This window comes from Prionailurus viverrinus, chromosome B3, assembly GCF_022837055.1.
Source record: "Prionailurus viverrinus isolate Anna chromosome B3, UM_Priviv_1.0, whole genome shotgun sequence".
In the NCBI taxonomy this organism is placed as follows: domain Eukaryota; kingdom Metazoa; phylum Chordata; class Mammalia; order Carnivora; family Felidae; genus Prionailurus; species Prionailurus viverrinus.
The window spans coordinates 138093606-138120502 of NC_062566.1; the positions used below are offsets into that span (position 1 = coordinate 138093606).

At 59.9% G+C, this 26897-nt stretch overlaps 2 protein-coding genes across 5 annotated transcripts in view; one reads left to right on the top strand and one right to left on the bottom strand.

The window, feature by feature from the left end:
• EVL (Enah/Vasp-like) overlaps nucleotides 1-2120 on the top strand; it is a 152259-nt gene extending 150139 nt beyond the window's left edge. For all 4 annotated transcript variants that reach the window (XM_047864569.1, XM_047864566.1, XM_047864567.1 and 1 more), the window contains one exon: nucleotides 1638-2120. In XM_047864569.1, the coding sequence (XP_047720525.1) occupies nucleotides 1638-1675 (38 nt within the window). In that variant the 3' untranslated portion in view covers nucleotides 1676-2120. The remainder of the gene's footprint in view (nucleotides 1-1637) is intronic.
• Nucleotides 1911-23736, bottom strand: DEGS2 (delta 4-desaturase, sphingolipid 2). Its single transcript, XM_047864570.1, has 3 exons — nucleotides 23570-23736; nucleotides 6249-6991; nucleotides 1911-4519 (listed from the first exon to the last, which is right to left on the bottom strand). Exons 1-3 carry the CDS (start codon nucleotides 23649-23651, stop codon nucleotides 4373-4375), a joined length of 972 nt encoding a protein of 323 aa, XP_047720526.1. The 5' UTR covers nucleotides 23652-23736; the 3' UTR covers nucleotides 1911-4372.
• Between the last annotated feature and the right edge of the window lie 3161 nt (nucleotides 23737-26897).

Here is a 26897-nt window from a genome sequence, read left to right on the forward strand (position 1 = left end):
AGACCAGGGGCGCTGAAGCGGCCCGAACCGTCTGCCCCTCGTCTGCACACCCAGACCGCACACTCACTCCTTTGATTCTGCCACCTGCCGGTCACCGGGTTGGGGTACAGGGGCCACTGCTGCCGTCCCAGGGGGTTATGGGGACCAAGACGCCACAGAGCGACCCGTGGGCCTGAGACAGTTCCCAGCTTGCCTGGTTGGCCCTGGGCTGGGGGAGCAGACACGCGGCTCCCCCTCAAAGAGCCTCTGGCTCCAGAGGGCAGGGTCCCGTCACGTCCGTCCTTCCGGTTCCTGCCAGAGCCTTTGATACAGCTGGCTCAGGGCTGGAGCCAGAGGAAAAGGAGAGGTTTGGGCAGAGCTGGCTCGCCCGGGGACAGAGCAGCGAGGCGCAGCCTAGACACCAACCCCCACACGCCCTCGCCAAGGCTGGGCCTGGCCCCCACAGGAGCAGAGGCGGCGGGGCGAGAGAGGGCTCCGTGACCTGAAAGGGGTGGGCCCTGGTGGCAGAGGGCTGGACAGAGGGGAGGCCGGCGTGGGAGCCCACCTGAAGCGCCCGCTGACCTGGACCCCCCCCCCCCCCCCCGCCCGGGGCTGTGTGAGCCGCACCCTGTCCTTGTCCTCGCTTCAGCTTCAGCTGAGGATACTCGGTCCTGTTTGTTCTGCACCCCACCCCACCCCACCCCCCCAGGCCTGGGCTGGGCAGATGGGCAGATAAGGAGTTAATGAGTGAAGTGCAAGGCCGCCCCGGAGCCGGAGACACAGGCCAACTATTAACTCTGCTTTATTGCTGGGGGCCCCACCTGGGAGGGGCCGGCCAGCTGGCCCCAGGGCCAGAGCTGGTGTGTGGCCGGAAGCAGGGCTGCACAGCCAGCCTCCCTGCAGAGGGAACGGGCGGGGACGCAGGCAGTGGGGTGCGGCGGGAAGCATGTCTCCAGGTCTCGCTCTCCCCTCTGCCGTCGGTGCAGCCACAGGTGGGAGCTGCCTCGTGGGTGGGCCTCCACCTGCGGCCAAGGCCCGCAGGAAATGGCGGGCAGCGCGGGTGCTCCAAGAGGCATCCCTTGTCACTTGAGAAGGGCCCAGCACTCAGCTCTTTCTCCTGGCCTTTGGCTCCAGGCCCAGTGGGGTCTGTCCAGGGAAAGGCCCAAATCGGGGAGAACCAGGAGTGGTGGGGACAGGAGGCAGCCCTGCAGGGAAGGCGGGAGCAGGAGCCATTCCCCCTCCCCCCCCACCGCTCAAGGCCAGGCCCTTTCTGCTGCCACTGCCAGAAGCGGGGCCCCGGGGCCTCCAGGCAGAATCCGGTGCCCACCGTGCCCAGAACTGCCCGGGGCTCCTGGTGTCCACAGGCCCTTCGCCAGCCCCGAGGCAATAGGCAGGTGAAGCCCCCCCACCCCTACCTCAGCTCATCCTCTACCTGGAGGGGGTGCTTTGCTGTCACCCCAAAGTCTGCATAGAGTCTGCTGCCCCGCTTGACCTCTAGCCTGTGCCTCGCGACCTCTGGGAGCCTGGGTGAGGCTCTCAGGAGAGCAGGGCAGACGCCAGAAAGGACCTCTGGGCGGGGGCGGGTGTGGGGGACAGGGCCTGCCGAGAATCAGGGCTCGTCCCTGCTGTGCCTGAGCCTGTCCTGTCCCGTCCCTCAGCCATCAGGCAGGAGCTGAGTGGGATCAGCACCTCATAGTGCCCTCGGCCCCCGCTGCCACCGCCGCCGACAGAGAGCCCAAGCCACCCGCCGGCGGGGACACAGCGAGGAGCCCAGCCGCCGGCCCCAGGCCTCCAGCGCCCACGAGCGCTCACCGACGCTGGGAGGTGCTCCAGTTACGAGTGTTAACGCGTGATAGAGTATCAAAATGAGGAAACAAGTTCCAATTTCTGGATTTTTTTAGATTCTACCTGACACAGCACCGGTCTACTCGCCTTTTTTGTATTTTATATTTGCCTATTTAAGTGTACATTTCCTTGGTTTATAGAGGACTCCCCAGATCACACGCTTCATTAGATGGTTTCCGAGTTTTCTCCTAGGTGATGCGGTCAGCGGCGAGCGGTCCCCAGCGTCGTGGTGGTTGAAGTCTGTCCACGCACCGCGGTGTCTGTGTCCACGTGCTAATAAACGCTTACTGTCCACACCCCTGGCTCCGGCTCACTCTCCCACGCCGGCTCCGGCCGCTCCTGGCTGAGGACGCCGTCCCCCGGGGGAGCAGAGGGGCCAGCAGGGCCTCGGCCGGTAGCCAGGCTGAATGCAGACGGGGAAGGCGGGAGCCGGGGCAGCTCGCGCGCTTCCAGCCGGCCCGCGATGGTCTCCCCCAGGGGTGGGCCCTGAGTGCCGTCCACACTGCAACCTCAGACTCCACGTGCGTCCTGACCGCAGGGCCGGGAGTGGCAGCTTGGGCTCCCGGAGGCAGTAGGAGAGTGAGGCAGGCCGCATCCTCCAGGAAGGACCACCGCCCTGGCCCGCACGCCCGCCCGCCCGAGGCATATGCCAGCGCTTCTCACACGGCACACGTTCCCCTTCCGAGCCAGAGACGGTCTGACCCCGTGCCGGGAGCAGGGCCCCGGCCAGTGGCCAGGCCTTGGAATCCTGGACCATCTCACGGCCACCACAGGCACGGCAATGTGCCCAGCCATCCTGCGGGGGCCTCGTGGGAGGGGAGGAGGCGGGGCCCGCCGTCCGGCTGATGACAGGGGACTGCTGTTTTCTAGCCGGGCTCTGGACCACCCCCCCCCACCCCCATCTCCTCGAGTGCTCCCAACAACCGAGCAGACAGGAGCCGCGGGTAGTTCTGTCGGGAGGTGAGCAGCCCCCAGGGCCGGCAGTGGTTCTGGTTGTAACCCAGGGCGACAGATTCCAGGCCCACTGATCCTGTCATCTGGGGTCTGGCGGGGAGCTGGCAGGTGGTGACAGTCTCCTCCTCGGGACAGCTCTGCCGACAGGTGGGCTGGCAGGCCCCGAGGAGTCCCCAGGCCGGCGGCGGGAGGGGCTGCGCTCACCTGGCTCGGGCCAGCCTGTTTGCACAGGGAGGGGCCGGGCCCCCCCGTCCGGGCTCAAAGTACTCCCGCCAAGCTGCGCTGCCTCACACAACAGCCCCGGGGCCCGGGCCTCTTCCCAGGGCCATCCCGGTATCAGACCGTTCTCGGACACAGGGGTGCCTGGCACCACATGAGGCCACTCCCAGTCCCGGGCAGGAAGTCCTTGCGCAGCACCGGCCAGGTCTCGGGCCCTGGGAGCTGCCACGTGCCTTCCTGACAGCCCTCCTCCCTCTCTCTCCTGGGCCAGCTCACAGGGCCCAGCGGTGCCCACGGCGGCGGGAGGGGGGGGGGGTCCTCAGCCTCCCCAGCTTTAGGCACCCCTCCTGCTGCCTGCCTGCCTCTGGGAGACCAGGACCCCACCCCTTGCAGCCCCCAAGGGCCAAGGGCCGTGCCCCCACCAGTAAAGACAGGGCCACCACCAGGGACACCAGCCTGCTTCTCTCGGGGCCGTGGCTCACTCGGGCAGCCACCTGTCTGCCCAGTCACATGTCTCCCCTCCGTGCATCTGGCCTGCGGCACCTGTTTATGAAGATCTCCAGTCCTTGGGGAGTCGGTCCGGGAGACAGACTCCACCCTGTCTGGGCTAAAACCTCTAGGGTCAGGGAGGGCTTCCCTCACGGCAGAGCATCGAGGTGGGGCGGGAGCACAGCTCAGGGGGGCAGTGTCCACACTCAGCCGGGCTGGAGAGGAGGGAAGGCCGCTAACGAGGGGCTTCAGGGCCACGTGGACCCCCCAAGCCCCAGGATGTGCAGGGGGCCACTCACAAAGGCAGGACCGCAGGGGTGCTAAGCACACAGCGTGAAGCGGCCGCAGTCCCCAAGGCCGGAGAGCAGGCGGGGTGCAGCCGGGGCCGGCCTGGAAGGAGATCCACAGGCCTGAGGCCTGCAGCGTCCGGCTGGGGGGGGGCAGGGGGGGGCCTCAGTCTGAGGCTGGGCTGGAACCACGCCGCCCCTGGGAAGCACGGTCTGTGGATGTGAAAACAAAACACCGAACTGAGTTTAGGGCACGGGAACACCAGGGACGTCAGCTCGGTGGAGGCGGCACAGAGCACCCAGGGCAGGGCCAGGCCTCCGTCCCCGAGGCCCAGGAAAGGAGGGCCTGGCCTGGGTCGACAGTGCAGGTGCGGACCAAGCTTCTCCAGGCTGCATGTGTGCCTGCTATGGCCGGATGCAGTCCTGGGTTCTGGGGGACAAGACCGCGGTCAGTGCGGGAACCAAATGCAGCGAAAGCAGCTCTGGGCACTGGGCTGGGGGTGGGGTGGGCAGTGACAACCCGCTCTGCAGCGGGGGGGGGGGGGGGGGCAGGGCGGGGCAGCAGGCCCCCGGGTTCCGCTGGGTCCTCCGCCCCGGGCTCACAGACGCTCCTCCGCCAGCTTGCACACCCGCTTCACCCTGGCGTAGGGCCCCAGGGAGTCCTCCAGCACGAAGTCCCAGAGCACCTTCACCCACGAGTGGTGCTGCGGTAGGTGGTCGTAGTACTCGGGTGCGATCTTCCGCACCTGCAGAGGGGGCGGGCAGGGTCAGAGGTCGCAGCCTGGGGCACGCCTCTCTGCCACACACATGCACACACGTGCGCGTGCACACACACACACACCGTCACTGCCCAGGGTACCCACGTCTAGCTCAGCCAGAGTGCTGCCTGAGGCGAAGGGGCCGCTGGCCGAGCCCCCTGCCCTAAGTGGGGGTGAGCGCTTAAAAACGCGGCCTCCCCTTGGCGGAGCTCATGCCAAGTTTCTGCCCCTGGGACCCCAGGTGGCCCAGCTTTCGTTCCCTCAAGCGCCTGTGGGGTTCTGAGACGAAGCCTGGCGCGAGTTCGGCTGAGCCACCGTCGTGCCCACACTCCTCGCGCCCAGCATCCCGTGCCCTCTCCCGTCCCCCACACCCTCTGGCCTCGGCTCCCACCAGGCCCCCGTCCATCACCTGCCTTCCTCCCAGCCTCACTAGTCCCCATTTCCCAAATGGCGCACACCGCTCCCTCTAGCCTCCTGCCCCCTCGGCACCCACACCCTCAGCCCGCCTCCTCCAGGAAGCACTCGGCCGCATGGGCACACCGCCGCTCCACCGCCCGCCAACTTCAGGGGATGCCCTTCGCGCCCGCGCTCAAGGCCCACTTTATAGCTGACGACCCGGCTCGAGAGACCAGGTGGCCCGCACGGGGCGTGAGCAGTGGGAGAAGTAAAGGCTCGCAGCGAGCCGACCACACGTGCTTCCGCGAACACCTTGGGTCCAGATTCTGGCTCTGCTACTTCGTGGGGCAGGGACCCCCCCCCCCTTGTCTGAGCCTGTGCCTCGTGTGTGAAATGCGGATAATGGGGAACGGGGGTCCTCGCTGCACGGGCTTGTGGCGAGGCCGGAGGGAGATGCTGCCCTGGTGCCTGGCACACAGCCGGACCTCGGCCGCAGCGGCAGGAGAGGAGGGGGGTGAGGGAGGGCGGGGCTGGGGCTGCACCCCCCCCCCCCCACCTCCGGGGCCGGGCACTCGGGCCGTCGGGAGTCCAGAGTCACGCGGCCAGGGCACAAACACCCGCGCGCCCCGACGAGTGCTCCCACTTCACCGCATGCACACACACACACGCGTCCTTGTGTCGGCATGCTCAGCCACACGCGCAAACATCTGCACACGCAGGCACGCGCACAGGCTCAAACACTCCGACTTCCTCCCCACCGATGGATGCCTCCTCTAGCCACCCTGCGCCTCAGGTCTCTTTCTAGCCCCCCAGCGCCAGAGGGGCGCTCCTTCCCCTCCCCCTCCTTCTTTCCCTCCCTCCTCCCTCCTCCCGAAATTCCCCCCAGGGGGGCTCCCAAGGCGGAGAAAGCAGCTCAGGCCGAGCCACTCGGGTCACAAAGGGCAAGGCCCACCCCATCCTCTCTGCCACCAGGGCGCCCTGGAGGCCCACAGGGCAGTGACAAGAAACGAGCAGGGACAAGGGAGGCAGGGGCCAGGAACGGGAGGTGTGTCACACGCAGGTGGCTGTGCTGCACCCCCCCCCCCGACCCCCCGAGGCACAGAGAGGGCGAGTGGCCCGCCCCAGGACATACAGCCCGGGAACCGTTTCGCTAAACGGTGAAATGCCCCTCGAGCCCCTGCCCTCCCTGAAATCACCCCCTCACTCCGCAGCCAGCGGGCCCTCGCCTGTACGGTGCGGCCCCTCCCGCCGCCCCGGGGCCCGCCCCCCCCCCCCCCGCAAGCGCCCCCAAGCCCCGCCCCCCCTCCCGGGGCGCCCCTACCAGGGGCAGGTTGCAGCCCGGGATGCTGGGGAAGTCGTGGTGCTCCACGTGGTAGCCCACGTTGAAGGTGATCCAGTTGAGGGGCCCGTAGTAGGAGTAGGTCTCGTGGCCCTTGAGGAACATGTAGTGCTCGGCCACGAAGTGGCCCGAGATGGGGTGCAGGCCCAGGCCCAGCAGCGTGCTGGCCAGCAGGTAGACCACGGGCTTGAGCCCCCAGAGGGCGAAGATGGCGGCGTCGGCGGCCAGCTGCACCAGCGCGTTGAGCACCTCCATGCGGGTCACGGCCTTGGGGTGCACGCACAGCGGCCGCAGCGAGTAGAACAGGGGCTGCAGCGCCAGCCACAGCAGCTTGCGGGCCGGCGTGCAGAAGAGCCAGCCCTCGAGGCGCGTGGGCACGTCCACGTCCAGCCCGTCGCCGCCCAGGTAGCGGTGGTGGTCCACGTGGTACTTCTTGAAGGAGGCGGCGTAGGGCACCCCCACCGGCAGGTTGGCGAACACGGCGAGCCAGCGGTTGCGCGCGGCGCGGCCCGTGCCGAAGGCGGCGTTGTGCGAGATGTCGTGGATGGCGAGCGTCAGCGAGTGGTTCACGCAGCCCCCGAACGCGTAGGCCCAGAAGAGCAGCCAGCGCCACGCCAGGCCCCGCACCAGCCAGCAGGCCAGCAGCTGCGCCAGCACCAGCCCCAGCACCGTCCACTTGAGGCGAGGGTCGGGCCGCATCAGGGCCTTGAGGGCCGGGTACTTGGCTGCGGGTAGGGCCGAGGAGACAAGTGAGGGGGGCGTGGCCACGCGGCCGGGCCTCCCCCTCCCCCGCTTCCCTTTCCCCGCCCTTCCTCCCTCCCTCCCTCCCTCCTTCCAGCAGCCACGGGGGAGGGGGGGAGCGGGGCGGGGGTCACTCGAAGGCGTGGCCCTGCGTCTGGGGACCTAGGATCGATCCTTCGGGGGCAGGGGGGGCCCGCGGAGGCAGCCGACCTGCCTCCCCCTCCAGCTGGGGGCTCCCGCGGGACTTCCCAGGGTGGGGGGTCTCTGCCGCCCGCCCAGGAGCAGGCGTCAGCACAGGTCACAGAAACGTAGTGCCCGAAATGGAAGCGGCACATGGCTATGTGGGGGGGAGGGGGACTTCCGTGAGGCTCCAGGGACGCGGTGCACGTGTCGCCCAGGCACATCGAGAACCTCGGAGGGCGCAGGGGAGGGGACACAGAGGGCCCTGGCTTTGTCGCCAGTGTTGCGGTTCTTACACAAGATCTGAAGGAAACATGATAAAATGGCGAATGCATTCGTTTGGGGTGGGGGGTGTTTGTTATAGAAACTTTGGTACTTTTCTGTATTTTGTTCTACAGGAAAGAAAAGGACAATGACAGTGAGAGTGGGCCAAGCAGGGGAGGGCCTTCCAGCCAACAAGCAGCCAGACTCAGCAGGGACAGCACAAGAGTGGGGGGCAGGAGAGGGAAAGGGGGAGAATGCCTTCTAGAAGCCTCCCTGACTGCTCTGTGGTGGGGGGGGGGGGGGGGTAAGGAGTCTGGTGCTGTGTCCAGGGATGGGGAGGAACAGCACCAGCGGTCGTCACATGCTCAGGGTGACAAGTGCTCCTCAGGTCTGCTCTGTCCCCTGGTTCCCAGGGCAGGGCACACAGGCCCTCAGAGGCAGAGCACAGATATGGAAACTGAGGCTAGTGACAACAGGGGTTTATCCCAGGCATGCTCAGGACAGCCGGTGCCAGTCTCCGGGCAGCCTCGGGCTCACCAACCACAGGCTGGCACATGAACAGCGTCCCCAGGACCACAACAGAGGCTGGGGCCCAACTGGAACCAGCCAGATGAAGGGTAAATCCTGCCCAGCCCTTTCCGCTAACTGACCCAGGAAGTCACTTCCCTTTTGTGCTCAGAAGGATGTGACAGCTCGGCTCAGCCCCCCTTCCGCGGCCCCCATGGCCAGGCCCCTCCACCCTCCTCCCAGCCCACAGAACTTTCTGTCAGAGCCACCCAGTGATGGAACAGTCTGCTTCATAGGTGGTGAGCCGCCTGTCCCTGGGAGTATGCAAAGAGAAACACAACAACATGGGTAAAGGGATTCTGCCCCAGTCAGAAGGGAGACTCAGGTTCAAAATCCTCCTCCTGCCCAAGGGGCCACACTACAAGCCCATCTTGGGGTTAGTCTGGATGTTGCTGTGTGGCCGGAGGTGTGTTCCCACCCTCTCTGGACCTCGGTGTCCTAGCATGTGATGGCAAGGGTGTGACATGCCTCACAGGCTATCTGTCCCCACAGAACAGTCCTGGTTCCACGAACGCAAACAGCCTTCATCTGCCGGAAATGCTGGGGGGCGTTGGGGTTCCCAAGTCCTAGAACAGCAGGCCACCTCTGCCCAGAGATCAACAGAGTCTCCCCCCAGGCAGCACTTACACCAGCTGCGACCCCCCTGCACTCAGGGACCACCTCTGGGACAGTGCCAGCCCTCAGGCCTCCAGTCTTCACAAAGCCACCCGGGCCCTTTGATCCCGGGACCCCTCTCCCTGAAGCTCGGCCAAGGACACCACCAGGACAGTGGTCACAGCACAAGTATAAAAGCAGAACTTGGGAACAAGCAGGCAAGGCAAGTGACAGGTGACAAACCTCAGCTCCACTCAACGGGAACACAAGGGCGCCAGCATCCCGGGGGGTGGGAGAGAGCGGCATTATGAGCAGGTTCAGACGCTCGCTCCAGATGACAGTTTAATATCCAAAATATATAAAGATCTCCTACAGCTCAACAACAAAGACAGACAACCCAATTTGAAATGGGCAAGTGACCTGAACAGACACTTCTCCCAAGACGTGCACCTGGCCAATTAGCACATGAAAAGATGCTCCACGTCAGCCATCAGGGAAATGCAAATCAGAGCCACAAATGAGACACGCTACACACCCGCTAGGATGGCTGTAATAAAAACAGCTAATACCAAGTGTTAGTGAGGACGTGGCCGACCTGGAGTCCTTGTTCGTGCACTGCTGATGGGAACGCAAAATGGCGCGGGCGCTGTGGAAGACAGTTGGGCGGTTCCTCAAAGAGCTAAATGTAGACTTAGCATGTGCCCCAGCAATTTCACTTCTCAATAGGTACCCCAAAGAACTTAAATCAGGGACACACACGAGACCTGTACACCAACGTCCAGCACACTAGTCACAGCATCCAAAGGCGGAAAACAACCCACGTGTCCAACAACAGATGAACGGCTAAACAAAAAGGGGGCTGGCCACACAGTGGGATATCATTCAGCCATTGCAAGGAACAAAACTTCCAGTCGAAGAACAACCGAGTCCCGGGGGTGCAGTGGCCGCCACGGTGACTATAGTTGATAACACCCTGTTGTAGATTTGAAACTCGCCTCGAAAGTAGATCTTCTTCCATCCGGGAACCTAACGACAAAAGTGCCTGTAAGCACCCGTGGTGACACATGTTAAGGAGATATACTGTGGCGATCTTTTTGCAACATATACAAACACCGAGTCCTCCTGTTGTACACCTGACCCTAGTATCGTGTTATATGTAACTATGCCTCAATTTAAAAAATTCCGAAAGGGGCGCCTGGGTGGCTCAGTCGGTTAAGCATCCGACTTCAGCCATGTCACGATCTCGCGGTCCGTGAGTTTGAGCCCCGCGTCGGGCTCTGGGCTGATGGCTCAGAGCCTGGAGCCTGTTTCCGATTCTGTGTCTCCCTCTCTCTCTGCCCCTCCCCCGTTCATGCTCTGTCTCCCTCTGTCCCAAAAATAAATAAACGTTAAAAAAAAAAATTAAAAAAAAAAAATTCCGAAACACCTTCTCTGTTTCACAATGCCGACTCCCTAATCCTGCTCCCTGAAACGGACTCCCGGGTGAACTACCAGCGCTGCAAAAACAAATTTTTTTAAAGGGAGGAAATGCTGACACAGGTTACAACATGGACGAGCCTTGAAGACACGACGTGGAGGAAAGAAGCCAGAAACAGAGGCCGCGTGGTTTATGACTGTACCGACACGAACGTTGAGAACAGGCAAGTTCATAGAGACAGAAGGGAGGGGTGAGCAGGGGCTGGGGAGGGGGTCGCAAGGGTGGGGGGGGGAGCGGTGACGGGTCTGTTGGGAGCCCCAAAAAGGTTTCTGAAACAGCAACGGCACACAACTGTTGCCACCAGATCAGGCATCTAAACGTGGTTACAGCGGCAAACGGTACGTTACATGTATTTCACAATAAGGAAAAAGTTAAGAAAAACAACCCCAGCTCAGGGCGCCTGGGCGGCTAGGTCAGTTGAGCGTCCGACTTCGGCTCCGGTCATGATCTCACGGCTGGTGGGTTCGAGCCCCGCATCGGGCTCTGTGCCGACAGCTCGGAGCCCGGGGCCCGCTTCGGATTCTGGGTCCCCCTCTCTCTCACTCTGCCCTCTCCCGCTCATGCTGTCTCTCTCTGCCTCTCAAAAATATATGAACATTAAAAACAAAAAAACGAAACTACAGTCCTGGCTCTGGGCAGGCTGGTTCGACCGCAAGCCTCCGAGGCTGAACCACGGCCGGGGTCACCGGCAGGACTTAACAGATAAGGCACGGGGCAGCTCCGGCTGAGTGGCCAAGGCGGGCACGCCGACCAGCCTGCAGTCGGGATGACCGCCTGGTGCACCGGGGAGGCCAGCTTTAAGGAGCAGGTCGCCAAACACGGCCACAGAGTCTTGCCGCTGTGCAAATGGGACACGGGGGACTGCCTTCACCCCGGGGGCCGGCCCGCATTGCCTAACGGCCGCTGAGCTTGCGCCTGCGTTGAGGGAGGTGACTGGGCCGCCTCACAAAGGCCAGAGGCCCCGTGGGGTGCACGTGGGCAGAGGAGTTCTCGGGATGGCAGTGCGAAAGCCCTGCCACCTTAAGCCAGGAGAACCCCTTCACAAGATGGAGGGAGACGCCGGCAACGGGGGGGCGGGGGGACAGAATGACGGCCCCCCACAGCCCCTCACGTCCCAATCCCATAACCCGCGAGTAGGTTTGACGCCACAGCAAGAGAGAAGCAAGGTCGAACAGGGCAGTCAGGTTACTAGGAACGGACCTTACTACACGAGAATGACCCTGGATCTTCCGGTGGCCCAGGGTCATCCCAGGGCCCTACCCGTCGGGGAGCAGGCAGGAGAGGGGGTCCCGGGGGCGCCGAGAAGGGCTCCGCTGGCCCCTGATGGTGTGAAGGTGGTGCTGGAGGAGGCGGGTGCAGGTGCCTGCAAAGCTGGAAAGGCCTGGAACCAGATTCTCCCCCAGGGAGAGCACGGCCCTGGGACACCCTCACTTCAGCTGGGTGAGACCCGTGTCAGACTTGTGACCTCCAGAACTGTAAGAGAACATGTGTGGTGTTCGAAGCCCCCCGGTTTGTGGAAATCTCACCCAAGAAAACTCACCCAGCACCGGGACCAGGGAGGAGGAAGCCGCACGGCTGGGCCAGCCACCCGGGTCTGCTCCTCCTCTGACCTGACGTCTGGAGCTGGGCGCGGGGCCACTCACACTCGGTCCTGCCCCTGAGGGCCCGAGGGGGACGAGCCAGCACTGCGCTCGCCCAGGTTCTGCCCCCAGGTGGGCAAGAGACCAAAGGACCCGAGCCTGGGAGCGGGGACTGCCGTGGGGGCCCCACGCAGAAGGGGGGACAAGGGGCAGGCCTCATCCAAGCTTGCTCCTGTCCCAAGAGTGGGTCAGAGTGACAGGCGACACTTCAGAACACAGGCCTGTATTTCCTGGGAAGACCAGTGCTGGGGGGCGGGGGGATGTTGGTGGAGGGAGTGGGGGGGACTGGGAGCTGGGAATCCAGCAGCCACAATGAGGTGAAGCCCGAGAAAGAAGAAAGGTCTTCACGACGGCCAGGAAGTTCTGGCCACCTCAGCCATCAGCCGACACGCTCACCCACAGCCCGGGGCCGGGGACACCACAGAGTCCCCCTAACCTCTGCACAGCTGGAGGTCAGCTTGGGACATCCAGGTCACAGGTCACAGGGCTCTCCGCCAGCCTCCCTTTTACGAGGGGCAGCCCCCGGGGCACCAGCCCTCCCCCCCGGGCAACCAGCGGCCTGGCCGGCACCTGCCAAGACACACGTGAGAGCTGACCCAGAAAGCTGAAGGCCAGCAGCTTCTCCAGGGTTAGTTCCTATGCTTCCCCTTGGAAGGAGGCCAAGCGTGGGCAGCACGGGGGGGCAGGCCACACCTGCACCAGGTGAGCAGCCTGGCAAGCTGTGGGACACTGGGAACCAGGACCCCAGCTCTGGGGTCAAGGCCAGCAAACAGGCCAGCCCCGTGCTCCTCAGAGGCAGCTGTGACCTTGGACAGTGGGCGCCAGATGCCCCACCTGTCGAACAAAGACAGCGAGTCCTACCTGTGGGGAGCAAAGGAGCGCACCCTTGAGGACCCACCCCTGCCGAGCCCACCTTCGGGGAGCCCGGTGCCCCTTCTCCTTTACCTGACAGTGTCCCAGATCCTCGGCTGCCCCCAGCCCAGGCGGCCACACTACCTCCCCACCCTTGTCCCCACATCTGAGAAATGGAGTGACACTCCTACCTGCCTCCCGGGGCTGCAGTGAGGCTGGGATGACGGCTCCGGGCCCTGGGAGCTGTCTTATTGCTATTAAATGCAGTTTCCTGATCTGAGAATAAAAACATCCTACTTCTGACCTATGGGGGCTCGGGTGCTGCTCCTGGAGGCTGATCTGGCCCAGCTTGCTTTGACCTACGAGAACGAGCCCAGCGCTCCCGGGCCGGGAGGGCCACGGGGTCCGGCCATCCTGCTGGAAGCCTGGAAAGTGGGACCGATGTCCCAGCTGGACTCCAGGCAGGGCAGGGGCGATGCCTACAAGGGGCCAAGCACGTGAGCCCCAGATCACCTCCACTCCCTGCCGGGAGGCGCTTCCTGGACACGGTGCGGGGAGGAGGGGCCCAGCAGCCATCAAGGAGAAGGCAGAGCCCAGGGGCCTTGGCTGAAAGTGTATGTGGGGCGAGGCACCAGCAGGGCTCAGAGACCACAGTCAGGGAGCTGGGCCCCACCTTAGGAGCGGGGCTACTCTGGACCTTCCCATCACGAGAAAACTCAAGCCTCACTCGAGGAAACCTCAAATACCTGACTTTTCAATTCCAGAGCTTCCCGGTTCCAGAGGAGATGCTCTGGGGACCACTGGCCACTCAGGACCAGAGGTGGAGGTCACTGGGCACCGTATGGAGCGGGGTAACTGAAGCCACGGGCTGGAGGTGTCTAGCCAAGGAGGGGCCATGAACAGGAAGACAAGACAGGTGCCCCCAGTGCACTTAGCAAGGTCATGGCGGCCTCAGCAGGAGCCATTCCAGCACAGCCAGGGGCCAGATGGCAGTGGCGGGGGACAGGATGAGTGCGGGCATGGGGGGCATGGGGGACGGAGGGAAGTTTGGCTGGGGGGTAAGAGGAGAAGGAGGAAAGCACCTGCGGACAGCAGAATGAGAGGACGGAGATGCTGGGGCGGGGCTCACGGAGCAGGCAAGGGGGTGCTGGCCCTGTAGAAGCGGGGGCCTCTTCCAGGGGCTCAGGGAAGGACACAGCCCTGGGCTCCATGTTCTCTGGGCCCCAAGAGAGGGGGATGCCCAAAGACGAGGCAGAGAACCCCACACTCCTGGCAGCTCCCACGAGGAGCCGCAGCCCTGGCTGGACATCCAAGCCTGGCCCAGCCTGACCAGGCCCTTCCCCACGGTGGGACCCCAGCTGATGGCGGCGGGGGTCGGGGTGGGGGGGGCCCTGACGACTCAGGCCTCCAGCTCAGAGACCACAGTAGCTGGACTAGGCCCCGCATGCTTCGAGGGCTCTCTGCTCCACAGGCAGCCTGGAGCCCCGCCTGGACGGCCACCTGGAACCAGAGAAACACAGACCCATGCAAATGTCTTCTAGCAACAGCCCAGGGCGGGCACGGCCCAAGGCAACTGGGCAAGCAGCCACCAACAACAGCCGTCGTTAGAAGTCCCACTGCCCAGCCCTGATGCGGAAAGGAGGGTCTGAGGTGTAGGCAGGCCGGGAAAGAGGGTGACAGTGCCGAGACTTGGCCTGGGGACCCCCACCGCCAGGCCCGCAGGATGCACGCAGGGGCCCGGGTGAGGGCTGGGACATCGGCAGGTACACCACGTGGGGAATCTGACACACGGGGATCCGGCCTTCACCACCCTGCCCCGGAGGGGGCCATCCCGCCACCGCAGAGACGAGGAAGCAGGGGTCCCCCCACAAGGTGAAACAGCGTGCCTAATTTCCAGAGCACCGTCCCCTCCCTGCCAACCGGAGAGCCAGAAAGAGCGCTCTGAGGGGCCTCAACCCCCGGGGGGAGCCTCTTCCCAGGACCGGGCTACGTCGTTGCCAGGGCAAAGCACCCAGAGAAAACCCTGGGTCCCAGCTCGGGAGACCGGCTCTACCCCACAGGGACCGGCTCTGTCCCTCTCTGGGCCAGCTTGTCACTGTCCACCTTGAAGGTGCTGGTTCTGACCGTGCTGGGGCTGTGAGCGCGCGGAGGGGTTGCCCAGGGCACCCAGTGTGGGGAAGCCTGGCTCCAGCAGAACTGTTCGTTTACATGCATCGCACGGATCTACACGCGTGACAGACGTGTTCGCGGGACCCAAACAGCGGAGCGGGAGGATGGGCCCGCGGGACCCAAAGTGCCCCCACACCAGCCCCCCAGAGCGGCGTCACCATGGAAACTTCTCCTGAGAAATGCTGCTGGGCCCTCAGCCTCCAGAGGTAGCCGAGGAGGTCCCAAGGCCGCCCGGGCTCCCCCTCCCGCCCCCTGCCGACTGCTGGCCTCGGGCAGGGCCCCCAGGAGCACGCGAGGCTTCTTCCTGCCGACACTGTGCCCCTCCACGTGCCAGGCCTGGCACCATCTGGGACGACATGTTCCTACCACCTCCCTGAGGAGCCCAAACCCCACCGCGTGACAGCCTCCACGGCCGTAGGGGAGGTCCTGGCCACTGCCTCTCATCGCCTAAGTGCTCCCAAGTCTAGAACATTCCACGGCACACAGCAACTCATGCTGTCCACCTGCTTCCCACCCCGGTGCCCAGAGCGCGTTCCCTCACGTCGCCGCCCGCGGTAACTTGACTACCCTCCCCACAAAGGCCCCTAAAGCCCTCATAATCCCCTCCTTCCTAAACGGCTTCCTTGCGGCCCTGCCCTGGCTCAGTGGCCTTCCCTCAGTGACCCCCACCTCCTTTTCCCTTCCAGAGCCAGAAGGCAAGTCTAACCCTGTCTGGTCAGCGCGGGAGGCACTGTGGGGACCCGGTTCGGCGCAGATAATGTGGAAAGTGACCCAAAGTGCCTTCAGGAGCCACCAGACCCACCTCCTCACCTGCATCTCACTAAACCTGCTTTTTGTCCATTGACAAATATTTGCCGAAGGTCTTTGGCAGCCAGGCCCCAGATCCTGGAGATGGGAGGGGTTCCCAGGCTGTGCAGGGGTGGGACACTGCCCTTCCAGGGCACGTATATAGTGTGTCCCAAAAGGACCACACACACACACACACACACACACACACACACGTACACACACGTACACACCCATGCATGACATCAGGGCGGAAATCCGAAAGATGGAGAGTCTGGATGTAAGAACCTGGGAGTGACTGCACCTGTTCACAAGGCATCTTCCAGGTAATGAAAATACTCCAAAACTGGATTATGTAACTTCAGTAAAGTCACTGGCCTGTGCCTTTCAAATGAAGGAATTTACGACATGTAAATCGCACCTCATAAAAGCTGGTACAAATTAACGAGCAAGGAGTTAGGGAGGTGGAGGAGGCCGGGGCACATGCCTCGGTGTGGAGGCTGGAAATGAGAGCTGGCACCTGTTCGTGAGTTGTCTGTCAGGGACAGTGGCTCTCCTCGGGCCCCGGGGACAGAGGAGGGTGGAAGACAGGCCCCGGCTGGTGCAGCCATGGGTCAGAGGTCTGCCTGACCCCTGACCGGCTGGGTAACTGCACGAGTGACTTAACGCGTAGAGAGCGTCAATGTCAGGAAGGCAGAGACAGGACAGGCCAGGACAGGGTACAAGCGGCCCCCAGGGGGTGGAGGAGGGGCAAGGACAACAGACGGGGGCTTAGAGGAGAGGTCCGTGCTGCAGCCACCCTTCCCACATGCGTGCTCAGCACCGCGTGCTGGTAGCTTGACATTGGCCATGAGAGAAATATGTCCAGAAATTTGCCAAATGCCCGGCTTGCAAACCAGGGCTTTTTATCCCCTCCAGAGAACACCAGCACATGCGCGCACAGGAGACAGGAGTTCGGTACATAAAGAATAGGGGACAAGAATTCAAGCAGAGGGAACAGCATTTGCAAAAGCCATGAAGAGGGAGATGAGCGGATGGGGTGCGTCCCACAAAGTGGCTAGAGAGCAAAAAGCAAGGGGAAAGGGCAGGAGCCAGAGATGGGGCGCCCCAGGCGCCAGGGCAGAGGTGAGATTTTACCCTTTGGAGGATTTCAGTAGGGGAGGACGTAATCGGGTCAAAGAGGGTCCCCGAGTAACCCCTTAGGGATCACCTGTCATCTGTGCTACCCAAATACCCAGCATGCCTCCTTCCCTCCCCACCCAACTTAGGGTCACAGCACCCCTTGCTTTCCTCGGAGAGCCCCTTCTCTCTGCTCTTACGATGCGACGCGACACTGTGGGGCCCCTGCCTATCACAGCCCCCTGCCCGCTGACCAGCCCCCGGACCCGAGGCTCCCTCCGGCCAGAGATTACCTGGCTCCAGGCCAGGCAGCTACTCAGGGCAGGAGGAGAGGGGGGCAGCTCTCTTTCTTCTGTGGGATCTCAGAGCTGGGGGGACCCAACCCGGGTGCTGCCTGCGGCCCACCTGGCAGAGGAGAAGGCCCATATGGTGACCGAGGCAGGGACGAGGGGCATGGAGAGAAGGGCCTTGTGGCCTGCCTGCCCCCCACCCCTGCAGCGTCTCTGTGGTTGGGTGAGGAGAGGTCACAAACTCCCCCCCCATCCCCAGCCTCAGCCAGCTCTGTTCTGGAATCACCACTTGCCACTGAGAAAGCCCCGGCAAGGGTTTCTTGCCTAAGCAAATAATCCAACAATTGCCAAGAGTCTTACTTCCTTGTTTCTTCTTTTGTTTTCCTTTGATTATTTGAATTTTTGTGTGTGTTTTGTTTTACCATGTGTGTGCCCTGTTTTCATAAGAAAAAAGAAATCACAAAGCTATTTGTTTTTAAAGACAAACCCAAAGCCAGCTTCTGATTCTCCTGCCACGCCTGGCTTGGCCTCCGGTCTGCGGCGGCGGGTCACAGTCCTGCTGGCTCGGATCCGCCCTCACAATACAGGGAGCCTCAGGCGTGGCCCCGGGAGGCATGGCTCTTAGGGGGCTGCGTGGGACCCCCGTTTTCTTAGGATGCTGTGCCCTGAGGAGCATGTCCCCATCTAGGCAGGAGCTGGAGACAGACTTTGGCGCTGCCCCAAGGGCACTGTGGTTAGCTCCGAACCAAGGGCTTCCTGGGTTCTGACTCCCTCCCCGATTAGGATCTTTCTGAGCGTCCGCTGCCCACCCCACCCCACCCCCACACCCCCGGGGCTTGGCATGAGCCGCAGCGGCCAGGTGGGGCCGGAACACATGGCCAAGCAGGACGTGACTGGAACACCAGTCTGGCCCCTGCAACCTGTGATCTGTGCGGTCCTATGCAAGTGACCTGCCTTCTCTGAGCCCGGCTCTGCTGTCTCTTCTATAGAGAGAGACACCAGCAGCTTCACACGGAATTTCTCTCTGGCTGGGAATAGCACGGATGGCAGAGAGCAGAGATGCAAAGGCATTCCCTGTCCCTGGGGAGAACTCACCTGTCTGCCAGAGGAGCAAAGATCATCGCAGCCACCCGTTACTGAGTGCTGGGCTAAGTAAGCACTTAACGCCACCTCATTTGATCTGCCCAGCAACTCTGGAAGGAATAACAACCCCTTTTAACCTCACCAAGGCTCAACTCGCTCCTCTGTTGGTTGACCTGCCCAGGGTTTACATGGCTAACGGGTGAGGGCTGAGGATGAAATCTAGAGCCCTGCAACCTTCCCCAGAGAGATAAGGACCTGATGGGTTGGAGCCTCGGAGGGAAATCCCAGAGGAATGCCGTCCCCAGCGGAGGCCAAAGTCCAGGAGGGCAGCCGGGCGGGGGCCGGGCATCCTGCAGGAAATGGAATGGAGCAAGAGCCCTCACTAAACTCCAGGGGCATTTTTCACAGAACTAGAACAAACCATTCTAAAATGTCTACGGATTACATATACCGTGGAATACTACTTGGCAATGAGCAAGAATGAAATCCTGCCATTTGCAGGAACGTGGATGGAACCGGGGGGGTGTTATGCTGAGTGAAATCAGTCAGGCAGAGAAGACAGATGTCATATGTTTTCACTCATATGTGGATCTTGAGAAACTTAACAGAAGACCATGGGGTGGGGGACGGAAACAGAGAGAGGGAGGGAGGCAAACCATAAGAGACTCTTAAATACAGAGAACAAACTGAGCGTTGATGGGGGGTGGGAGAGAGGGTGATGGGCACTGAGGAGGGCACCTGTTGGGATGAGCACTGGGTGTTGTGAGGAAGCAATGAATTATGGGCATCTACCACTGAGCCAAGAGCACGCTGTATACGCTGTATGTTAGCCAACCGGACAATAACTTATATTACTAAATAATAAAAATGAGAAAGCACACAGAAAAAAAAATTCCTATGGAAGAACAAAAGACCCTGAATAGCCAGAGCAATCTTGAGGAAAAAAAGAACAAAATTAGAAGTATCACGCTCCTGGGCACCTGGGTGGCTCCATCGGTTGGGGGTCCGACTTCGGCTCAGGTCATGATCTCATGGTTTGTGGGTTCGAGCCCCACGTCAGGCTCTGTGCTGACAGCTCAGAGCCCGGAGCCTGCTTCAGAATCTGTGTCTCCCTCTCTCTCTGCCCCTCCCCAACTTGCGCACACACTCACTCTCTCTCTCTCTCTCAAAAATAAATAAAAACATTAACAAATGAAGAAAAAAAAACGAAGTATGACACTCCTGGATTTCAAACCACACTAACAAAGCTGTGGTAATCAAAACAGTATAAATTAGCATAAAAATAGACACACAGGATCAATGGAACAGAATAGAGAGCCCAGAAATAAACCCACACGCATACGGTCAATTAACTTATGACAAAGGAGGCAAGTCTATGCAGTGGGGAAAAGAAGGTCTCTTCAGTTAATGGTGCCGGGGAAACTGGACAGCCACAGGCAAAAGAATGAAACCGGACCACTTTCTTACACGATGCACAAAAATAAACTCAAAATGGATTACAGACTTGAATGCAAGACCAGCTGTCCAAAAGCTGCTAGAAAAAAATATACGCAGTAAGCTCCCTGACATCAGTCTTGGCGATGATTTTTTTGGATTTCACACCAGCAGTAAGTAAAGGCAAGATAAGTAAAAATCAAACAGGTGGGATTGCATCAAACTAAAAAGCTTCTGCACAGTGGAGGAAACCATCAACAACATAAAAAGGCATCCTGCGGAACGGAAGATGTTTACAAGTCACATATCCAATAAGGGGTTAATATCCAAAGTATGTAAGGAACTGATACAACTCAATAGCAAACAAAAATTTGATTAAAAATGGGCGAGGTTGGGGCGCCTGGGTGGCTCAGTCGGTTAAGTGTCCAACTTCGGCTCAGGTCACGATCTCGCGGTCCGTGAGTTCGAGCCCCGCGTCGGGCTCTGGGCTGACAGCTGGGAGCCTGGAGCCTGCTTCCGATTCTGTGTCTCCCTCTCTCTCTGCCCCTCCCCCGTTCATGCTCTGTCTCTCTCTGTCTCAAAAATAAATAAAAAATGTTTAAAAAAAATTAAAAAAAAAAATGGGCAGAGCACTTGAATAGACATTTCTCCAAAGAAGACATCCCGATGGCCCACAGACACATGAAAAGATGCCCAACATCACTCATCGGCAGGGAAATAAATATAAAAACTACAATGAAATGCCTTGTGGGAATGGCTGAAATCAACAACACAAGAAACAACAGGGGTTGGCGACCATGTAGAGCAAAGGGGGCCCTCGCGCAGTGTCGGTGGAGACACCAACTGGTGCAGCCACCGTGGGAAACAGCATGGAAAGTCCTCAAAATATTAAAACTAGAAATACCATATGATCCAGCAAATCCACACCTCAGTATTCATCCAGAGAAAATGAAAACACTAATTCGAAAAGATATATGCGCTCCCCTGTTCATCACAGCATTATTTACAATCGCCAAGACATGGAAAGCAGCTCTTTCTGCCCATGGATCCTATCCCAGTGCGTTAATAAAACCACGTGTTTGCACTGGAAAAAAAAAAAAAGAAAATATATGGAAACAATATGTCCGTCAACAGATGAATGGATGAATAGAATGTGTTATATATATAATCCAAAACTACTCAGCCACATAAAAGAATGAAACTTTGGGGTGCCTGGGTGGCTCAGTCAGTTAAGACTGACTTTGGCTCAGGTCATGATCTCACGGTTCATGAGTTTGAGCCCCAGGTCAGGCTCTGTGCTAACAGTGCAGAGCCTGCTTGGGATTCTCTCTCTCCCTCTCTCCCTGCTCCTCCCCCACTCAAGCGCTGTCGCTGTCTCTCTCTCTCTCAAAAATAAATACACATTAAAAAATAAATAAATAAAACAGATTGTGTCTCCCTCTGTCTCTCTCCCCCTTCCAGGCTTGTGCACCAGCTCTCTCTCTCTCTTTTTCTCTCTCTCTCCCCTCTCTCTCAAAAATAAATAAACATTAAAAAAAAAAAAAGAATGGAATTTTGCGACACGTTTGCAACGAATGAATGGCTCCAGAGGGTATTAGGCTAAGTGAAATAAATCAGTTAGACAAAGACAAATACCACGTGATTCCACTTATAGGTGGAATCTAAAAGACAAAACAAGACCCAGATTGATACATACAGATTGGTGGTTGCCAGAGGGGGAGGGACATGGGGGAACCTCTGAAGGGAATTAAGAAGTGCAAACTTCCAGTTATAAAGTAAATAAGTGATGGGGATGTAATGTACACCACGGAAACTGTGGTGGACAAAATTGTAGCAATTTTGTGTGGTGACCAATGGTAACTAGGTTTACTGAGGTGGTGATTCCACACTGCATACAAAGGTTCAATCACTATGTTGCACACCTGAAACTTACTAACATAATATTGTACTTCAGTAAAACAAAATAAAGAACCAAAGAGCAAGGAGGGGCGGAGCAGGAAGGAAGGACATCTAGGCAGGGCAGGATCACACGCCTGGGATTGAGGGAAAATGGCACCTTCCAAGTTCATGGGTTCAAAACCAGACAGCATCTGGAGGAAACGGTACAGAAGAATCCACAGCACCCAGTGCAAACTGGGAATGAGCAAAGCTTCCCGGGGAGTCAGCCCGAGACCTGCTGCTGTCCCCGCACTGGCCCAAATCACCTCCTCTCTTCAAGTCTTCCAGCCTTCCTGGCCACCTTGTCCAGGAAGCTTCCTCTAATGGTTCCAGGGCGGTGGCTTCTCTCTCTCTCTCTCTCTCTCTCTCTCTCTCTCTCTCTCGTGTCCTGGAGTGCTGGGTACCACACTGGGCACCTTTTAACTTCCAAGGGCTCCTTTTAACATCACACCCTCTATGCCAGGCAAGATGGCTGTGCCCATTTTGCAGATTCAGAAAGTGAGTCTGCAGCCCAGAGTGTCTGGACCCCTCCAGGCAGCTCTGTGGGCCAGGATATGTCTCCCAGCCTTCTCCACCTGGGGCCAGGTGCTCTTATAAGGGCAAGGCAGGGGACAGCCAGGGAAAGGGAAGGAAATGGAGCCCTGCCTCAGCCCTGCGGTGGGAACAGCCAAAACACTTGCCCTCTAGGGAGACACAGGACCAGATAGTCACCAAGACCCCCCTGAGCGCCCCCAAGCAGTTCACAGGTGGTGGAGAGGATTCCGCCACACGTAAGACCACAACAGTGCTGGGTTATTGTTCGCCTCACAGCAGAAAACCACGAAAGTCACAAACCCACCCAGGGGTCTCGAGCCCATGAACCCCCAGCCACAACAGAGTACAGCCATGCACTAACCACTCAGCAACACCCGGTGTCTGAGAGCTTTAAACATAGTAAGATGGATATTTCCACAGTCTTGGAGCGGGGCAGGAAGACACCAAAGGGAAAACTCGAAAGAAAAAAAAAAAAAAGCCAATCCATTTGAACGCATTAAAAAAAAAAAAAGCTGCCTTGATAGCAAAAGACAAATTGTGAAGGAGAAAAATATGCGCAACATGTAGGACAAAGAGTTAAAAGCCTCCCATACAAAGAACTCCAACAATCAACAAGCGGACGACCATCCCAAGAGAAAAACAGAAGAAATTAAAATGTCCAATCAAACGTTGGAAACAATCATCCAAAAACTGCAAATGAAACACAGTGAACTAGTATGTGTCACGTGGTCGGTCGGTCTGATTAAAAGGTTTGCCAACCCCAGCTGTAGGCGAGGGCGTGGGAAACCGGGACCTGGACATTTCTTGGGAGGGAGGGGAGCAAGTCCACCCTGCTGGACTCCGGCCTGGTGCCGTGGCCGTGACTTGGTGGCACGCAGTGAAAGCTGTTGGGCAGGGGCGGGCCCTTGAACCTGCAATCCCCAGGGAAGGGCTGAGCACCCCAGGTCTAGAAGGAGTCACCGGCTGGAATGACGGCGACTACGCTGGTAAAAACGACTTCGCAGGACCCTGAATGACAGCGAAGGGCGGCCACCGTGCGTTAAGCTATAAAATACAGGACAGAACGGGCAAATGGGGTTCTTCGGTATAAGCTCTGTTTAAAAAAAAAGTGTCTCTCTTGTTGCACATTTGCTTCCTTCGAGGCGCTCAGTCGGCCCTAAACTCCCTGAGCTCAGCGGCCTCTGCGGACCCAGGAGGTCTGCCTTCGCGGGCAGGACGGCGCATCCCGCACACGGAGGGTCCCCGGGGGCGGACCCCTGCCCCACCACGTCGCCGCGCCCCAAGTTCACGTTCGGTGTACCCCCCCCCCCCACCCTCCGGCGAGTGGCTTGCGTCCCACAACCGGCACGCAACAGTCGAGACGCGCTTCCCAGGCACGCGGATCCGGGCTCGGGTCCTCGGATCCTGGACCCCAGGACGGAGGCAGACACGCAGGGGAGTTTCAGACCCGGGCAGGGGGACTGTCGGGGACCCGGGGCAGGGACCCCTGGAGGAGGAGGAGAGGTGGCGCTCCCACCCTCCCCGAAGCAGGGGCGGAGGAGTGCGCGCCGGGCACCCGGGGCTCCGCTGGCCCGCGCCGTCTGACCGCCACGCGGGGCTGTCCCCACCCCGCGGCAGGGGCCGAGCTGCGCTCACCGAGCATCTCTTTGCGCCGCTGCGTGTGCGGCTGGTCGGTGTAGACCCACTCGAAATCCGTGCGACCCGCGCAGTTGCCCATGGTGGGGCCCGGAGCGCAGCACGGAGCGCGGCTCGCCGCTCCGCTCGCTTCCACCTGTCTGCTCGCCGGCGCCGCGGCGCGGGGACCTGACGGCCGCTCGAGGCGGGGCGGGGCCGGGGGCGGGGCCGGGGCGCCTCGGGAGGCGCGAGGGGGCGGGCACCGCGGGGCTGGGGCGCCGCCCCGAGCCGAGCCCGGGTTACCTCGGCTCGAAAGGGGACTATCCGCGCGCCACCCGCGGGAGTCCCGGCCGCCAGGATGTGCGGGGACCTTCCGATGCGCTCGCTTCCCCCGCCCCCGCACCCCCGCCTAGCTCGCCCGGACGGGTCGTCCGGTTTCATGCAGGCCCCGCCCCGCGGAGCGCCAGCTCTCCCCGTGGCCCAGACGCACCGGCGCTCCCGCCGCCCCTGCCCCCACCGACGAGCCTGTGACAGCGCCCCCTCCCGGTGGGGCCGGGGGGTCAGGAGACGAGAGCTTAAATGGAAGGGACAGTGCGAGTCAAAGGAAGGTGGTCGGGAAAGACACAGGGATTCTCCCTCGCCTACCGATTCCCTACTCAGCCCTTTCACGCAGTAATGCAGTGGGCAGACGATGTGTCTGTGACAACCTCTCTCGGGTGAGTCAGCCCCACCCCTGCCTTCAGGAAAATCGAGGGACACAGGGACACAGGCACAGAAGAGGCCTATTATGACTCAGGGTGATACATGCCATGACACAGGTAGGGGTAGCTAGCCAGGGTCCAGAAGAGGGGTCTTTTGCATTGGGCCTTAGAGGATGAGTAGGAGTCAACAGCCAGAAAAGGGGAAGGGCACTGGTGGTGGCAGGAACAGCAGGTGCAAAGGCCCAGGGGCCCGGAAGAACCCAGACATTGTTAAAACAGAGGGTCCAGTGTTTGGTGGCTGGGGGACACAGGGCTCTTCCTTTCCACCTTTTCAGGGATTCTGCTCTCTTCTTCCTCTCGCTCCCTCGGAACTTTGGAGGGAGTGCCGGTTGACCTGAGGACCAGGGCCTGGCCTGGCCTGGGAGCTGCCGGGGTAGCAGACTGGCCTGGCAGCTGAAGGTGCAACAAGCGGGGAGGTGCTAATGGTGGGATTCCCTCCAGCCTCCTGGAAGCCCACGGCCCAGGCTTGTGGTACAGTTGGCAGACCTCCCTCAGCCCAGGGCCAAAGGCAGTCCTGGCATGAGCTGGAAAGAAAAGCAATGGTGCAGGGTCCAGGTGTGCGAAAGTGAGCCGGCACAGAGGTTGGGTTCCCAGTCCAGCAGGAAGACCGTCGGAGCTGCCCTTGCGCACCCACCGGGGCACCCGGCCCAGCTTGCACGCCCTCGAAGGCAGAACTCCCCGCTCCCCACGGCAACCTGTTCTTTTTTCAGCCAGAGGGACCCTCCCACCAGCTGGCCCTTTACCGATGAGTAAACCGAGGCTCAGAGCTGAAGAGGGCCTTGCCTAAGTACACAAAAAGAAGCAGCAAAGCAGGGACAGGCCCCTGATCTTTGACAATATCAGAGTGTTAGCCCTTGTGTCACGCTCGGGGAGATCTGAGTCCCGGCTCTGCCCTGTGGGACACCGTGAGGCCTGCCGGCTGCCTCCACCCTGCGGCACGGATCAGAAAACTTCACTCATACATCTGGCCCAGGACTCAACCCGTGCAGACGAAACTAGCCCAGTGTCCCCACTTGACAGATGAGCAGACTTAAGCCAAGGTGGAGACAAGTCAAAGGGCACCTGGACAGAGACTTGAGAGCATGACTCCCAATCTGATGCCCTGGCCAAGTAATTCCCAAGTCCCCGAGGCCAGCCTGACCCACAGAAACTGCCTTCAAGATGGTGAAGTAACCTCCCCGTCATGCCCCTGGTCCTAGCGATGAAAGAGAGTACATATTCGTCTGTGAGGGGGTGTCCTGGGTGGGATCCCGGACCAGAAGAGGGGCATTAGGTAAAAACTTAGAGAATCTGAATAAACTATGGGCTCGTTAATAATAATGGATCAGGGGGCACCTGGGTGGCCCAGTCGGGTAAGCATTGGACTCCTGATTTTAGCTCAGGTCATGATCTCATGGTTCATGAACTCAAGCCCCACATTGGGCTCTGCACTGACGGTGTGGAGTCTGCTTGGGATTCCTCTCTCTCTCTCTCTCTCTCTCTCTCTCTCTCTCTCTCTGCCCCTCCCCCACTTGCTCTCTCTTTCAAAATAAATAAACTTCAAAAAAATAGTAACGCATCAGTAGTGATTCCTGAATTATAACAAACACATCATACTCTTATAAGATCTTAAAATAAAGGATATCGGGTGTGGAAGCTATGTGAATTCTTGACAGTATGCTCCCATTATTTCAAGAAATCATAAAGTTTATTTTAAAATGAAGTTTATTCTTCGAAAATCCTTACGATGTATGGTCTATGTAGCCACTCTCCTGTGACTTCTCCATAACCTTCCCCGCCCCCGTTGCCCTGGGAGGGGCAGCAGCCGGGGTGGGGGGCTCACCGACTCTCAGGAGGGACCCCGACCGGAGGCCCGGGTGTCCTCCACTGCCTGTGAGGAGCTGAGGGTACCTACCCCCCGCCGAAGCCTTAGCTGTACTGTTTGCCATCCCAACACAAAGCCCGATTCTGCCGTGCACCTTTGCAGAGAACAGGCCAGAATGCATTCCGCAGGGCGGCCCTTCCCACCCCTGCCCAAAGCCAGGAGGCTAACAGCCCGTGAGTCACAGTCTGCTGACAAGGACTTCCCTCCCTTCGTGAAGGAAGGGCAACCATCCCCAAGAAAGGGAAGAACTCCCCACCTGGGAAAACAGAGCTATTGGAAAAGCAGAACCAGACGGAGAAACGACAATACTTTTTGCAGGAGGCACAAAAGGCTACTGCCATTTCACCCATGAAGTAACTAAATAAATAAACCAGAGGTGGACACATATAGCTCGCTGGTTTACAAGAAAAGAATCTTGAGGGCGCCTGGGCGGCCCTGTGGGTTGGGTGTCTGACTCTTGATTTGGGCTCAGGTCATGATGTTACCGTTGTAAGATCAGGTCATGATCTCATGGCTGTAGGATAGAGCCCTGCATGGAGCTCTGCGCTGGGATTCTCTTTCTCCCTCTCTGTCACTCCCCAGCTCCCACGTGCTCTCTTGCTCTCTCTCTCTCTCTCAGAATAAATAAACTTAAAAAAAGTTTTAATAAAATAAAAAAACGAAAAGAAAACCCTCCATTGAAATAGAAGTACATGAAAGAAAACAGACATGAAGACAGGTACAG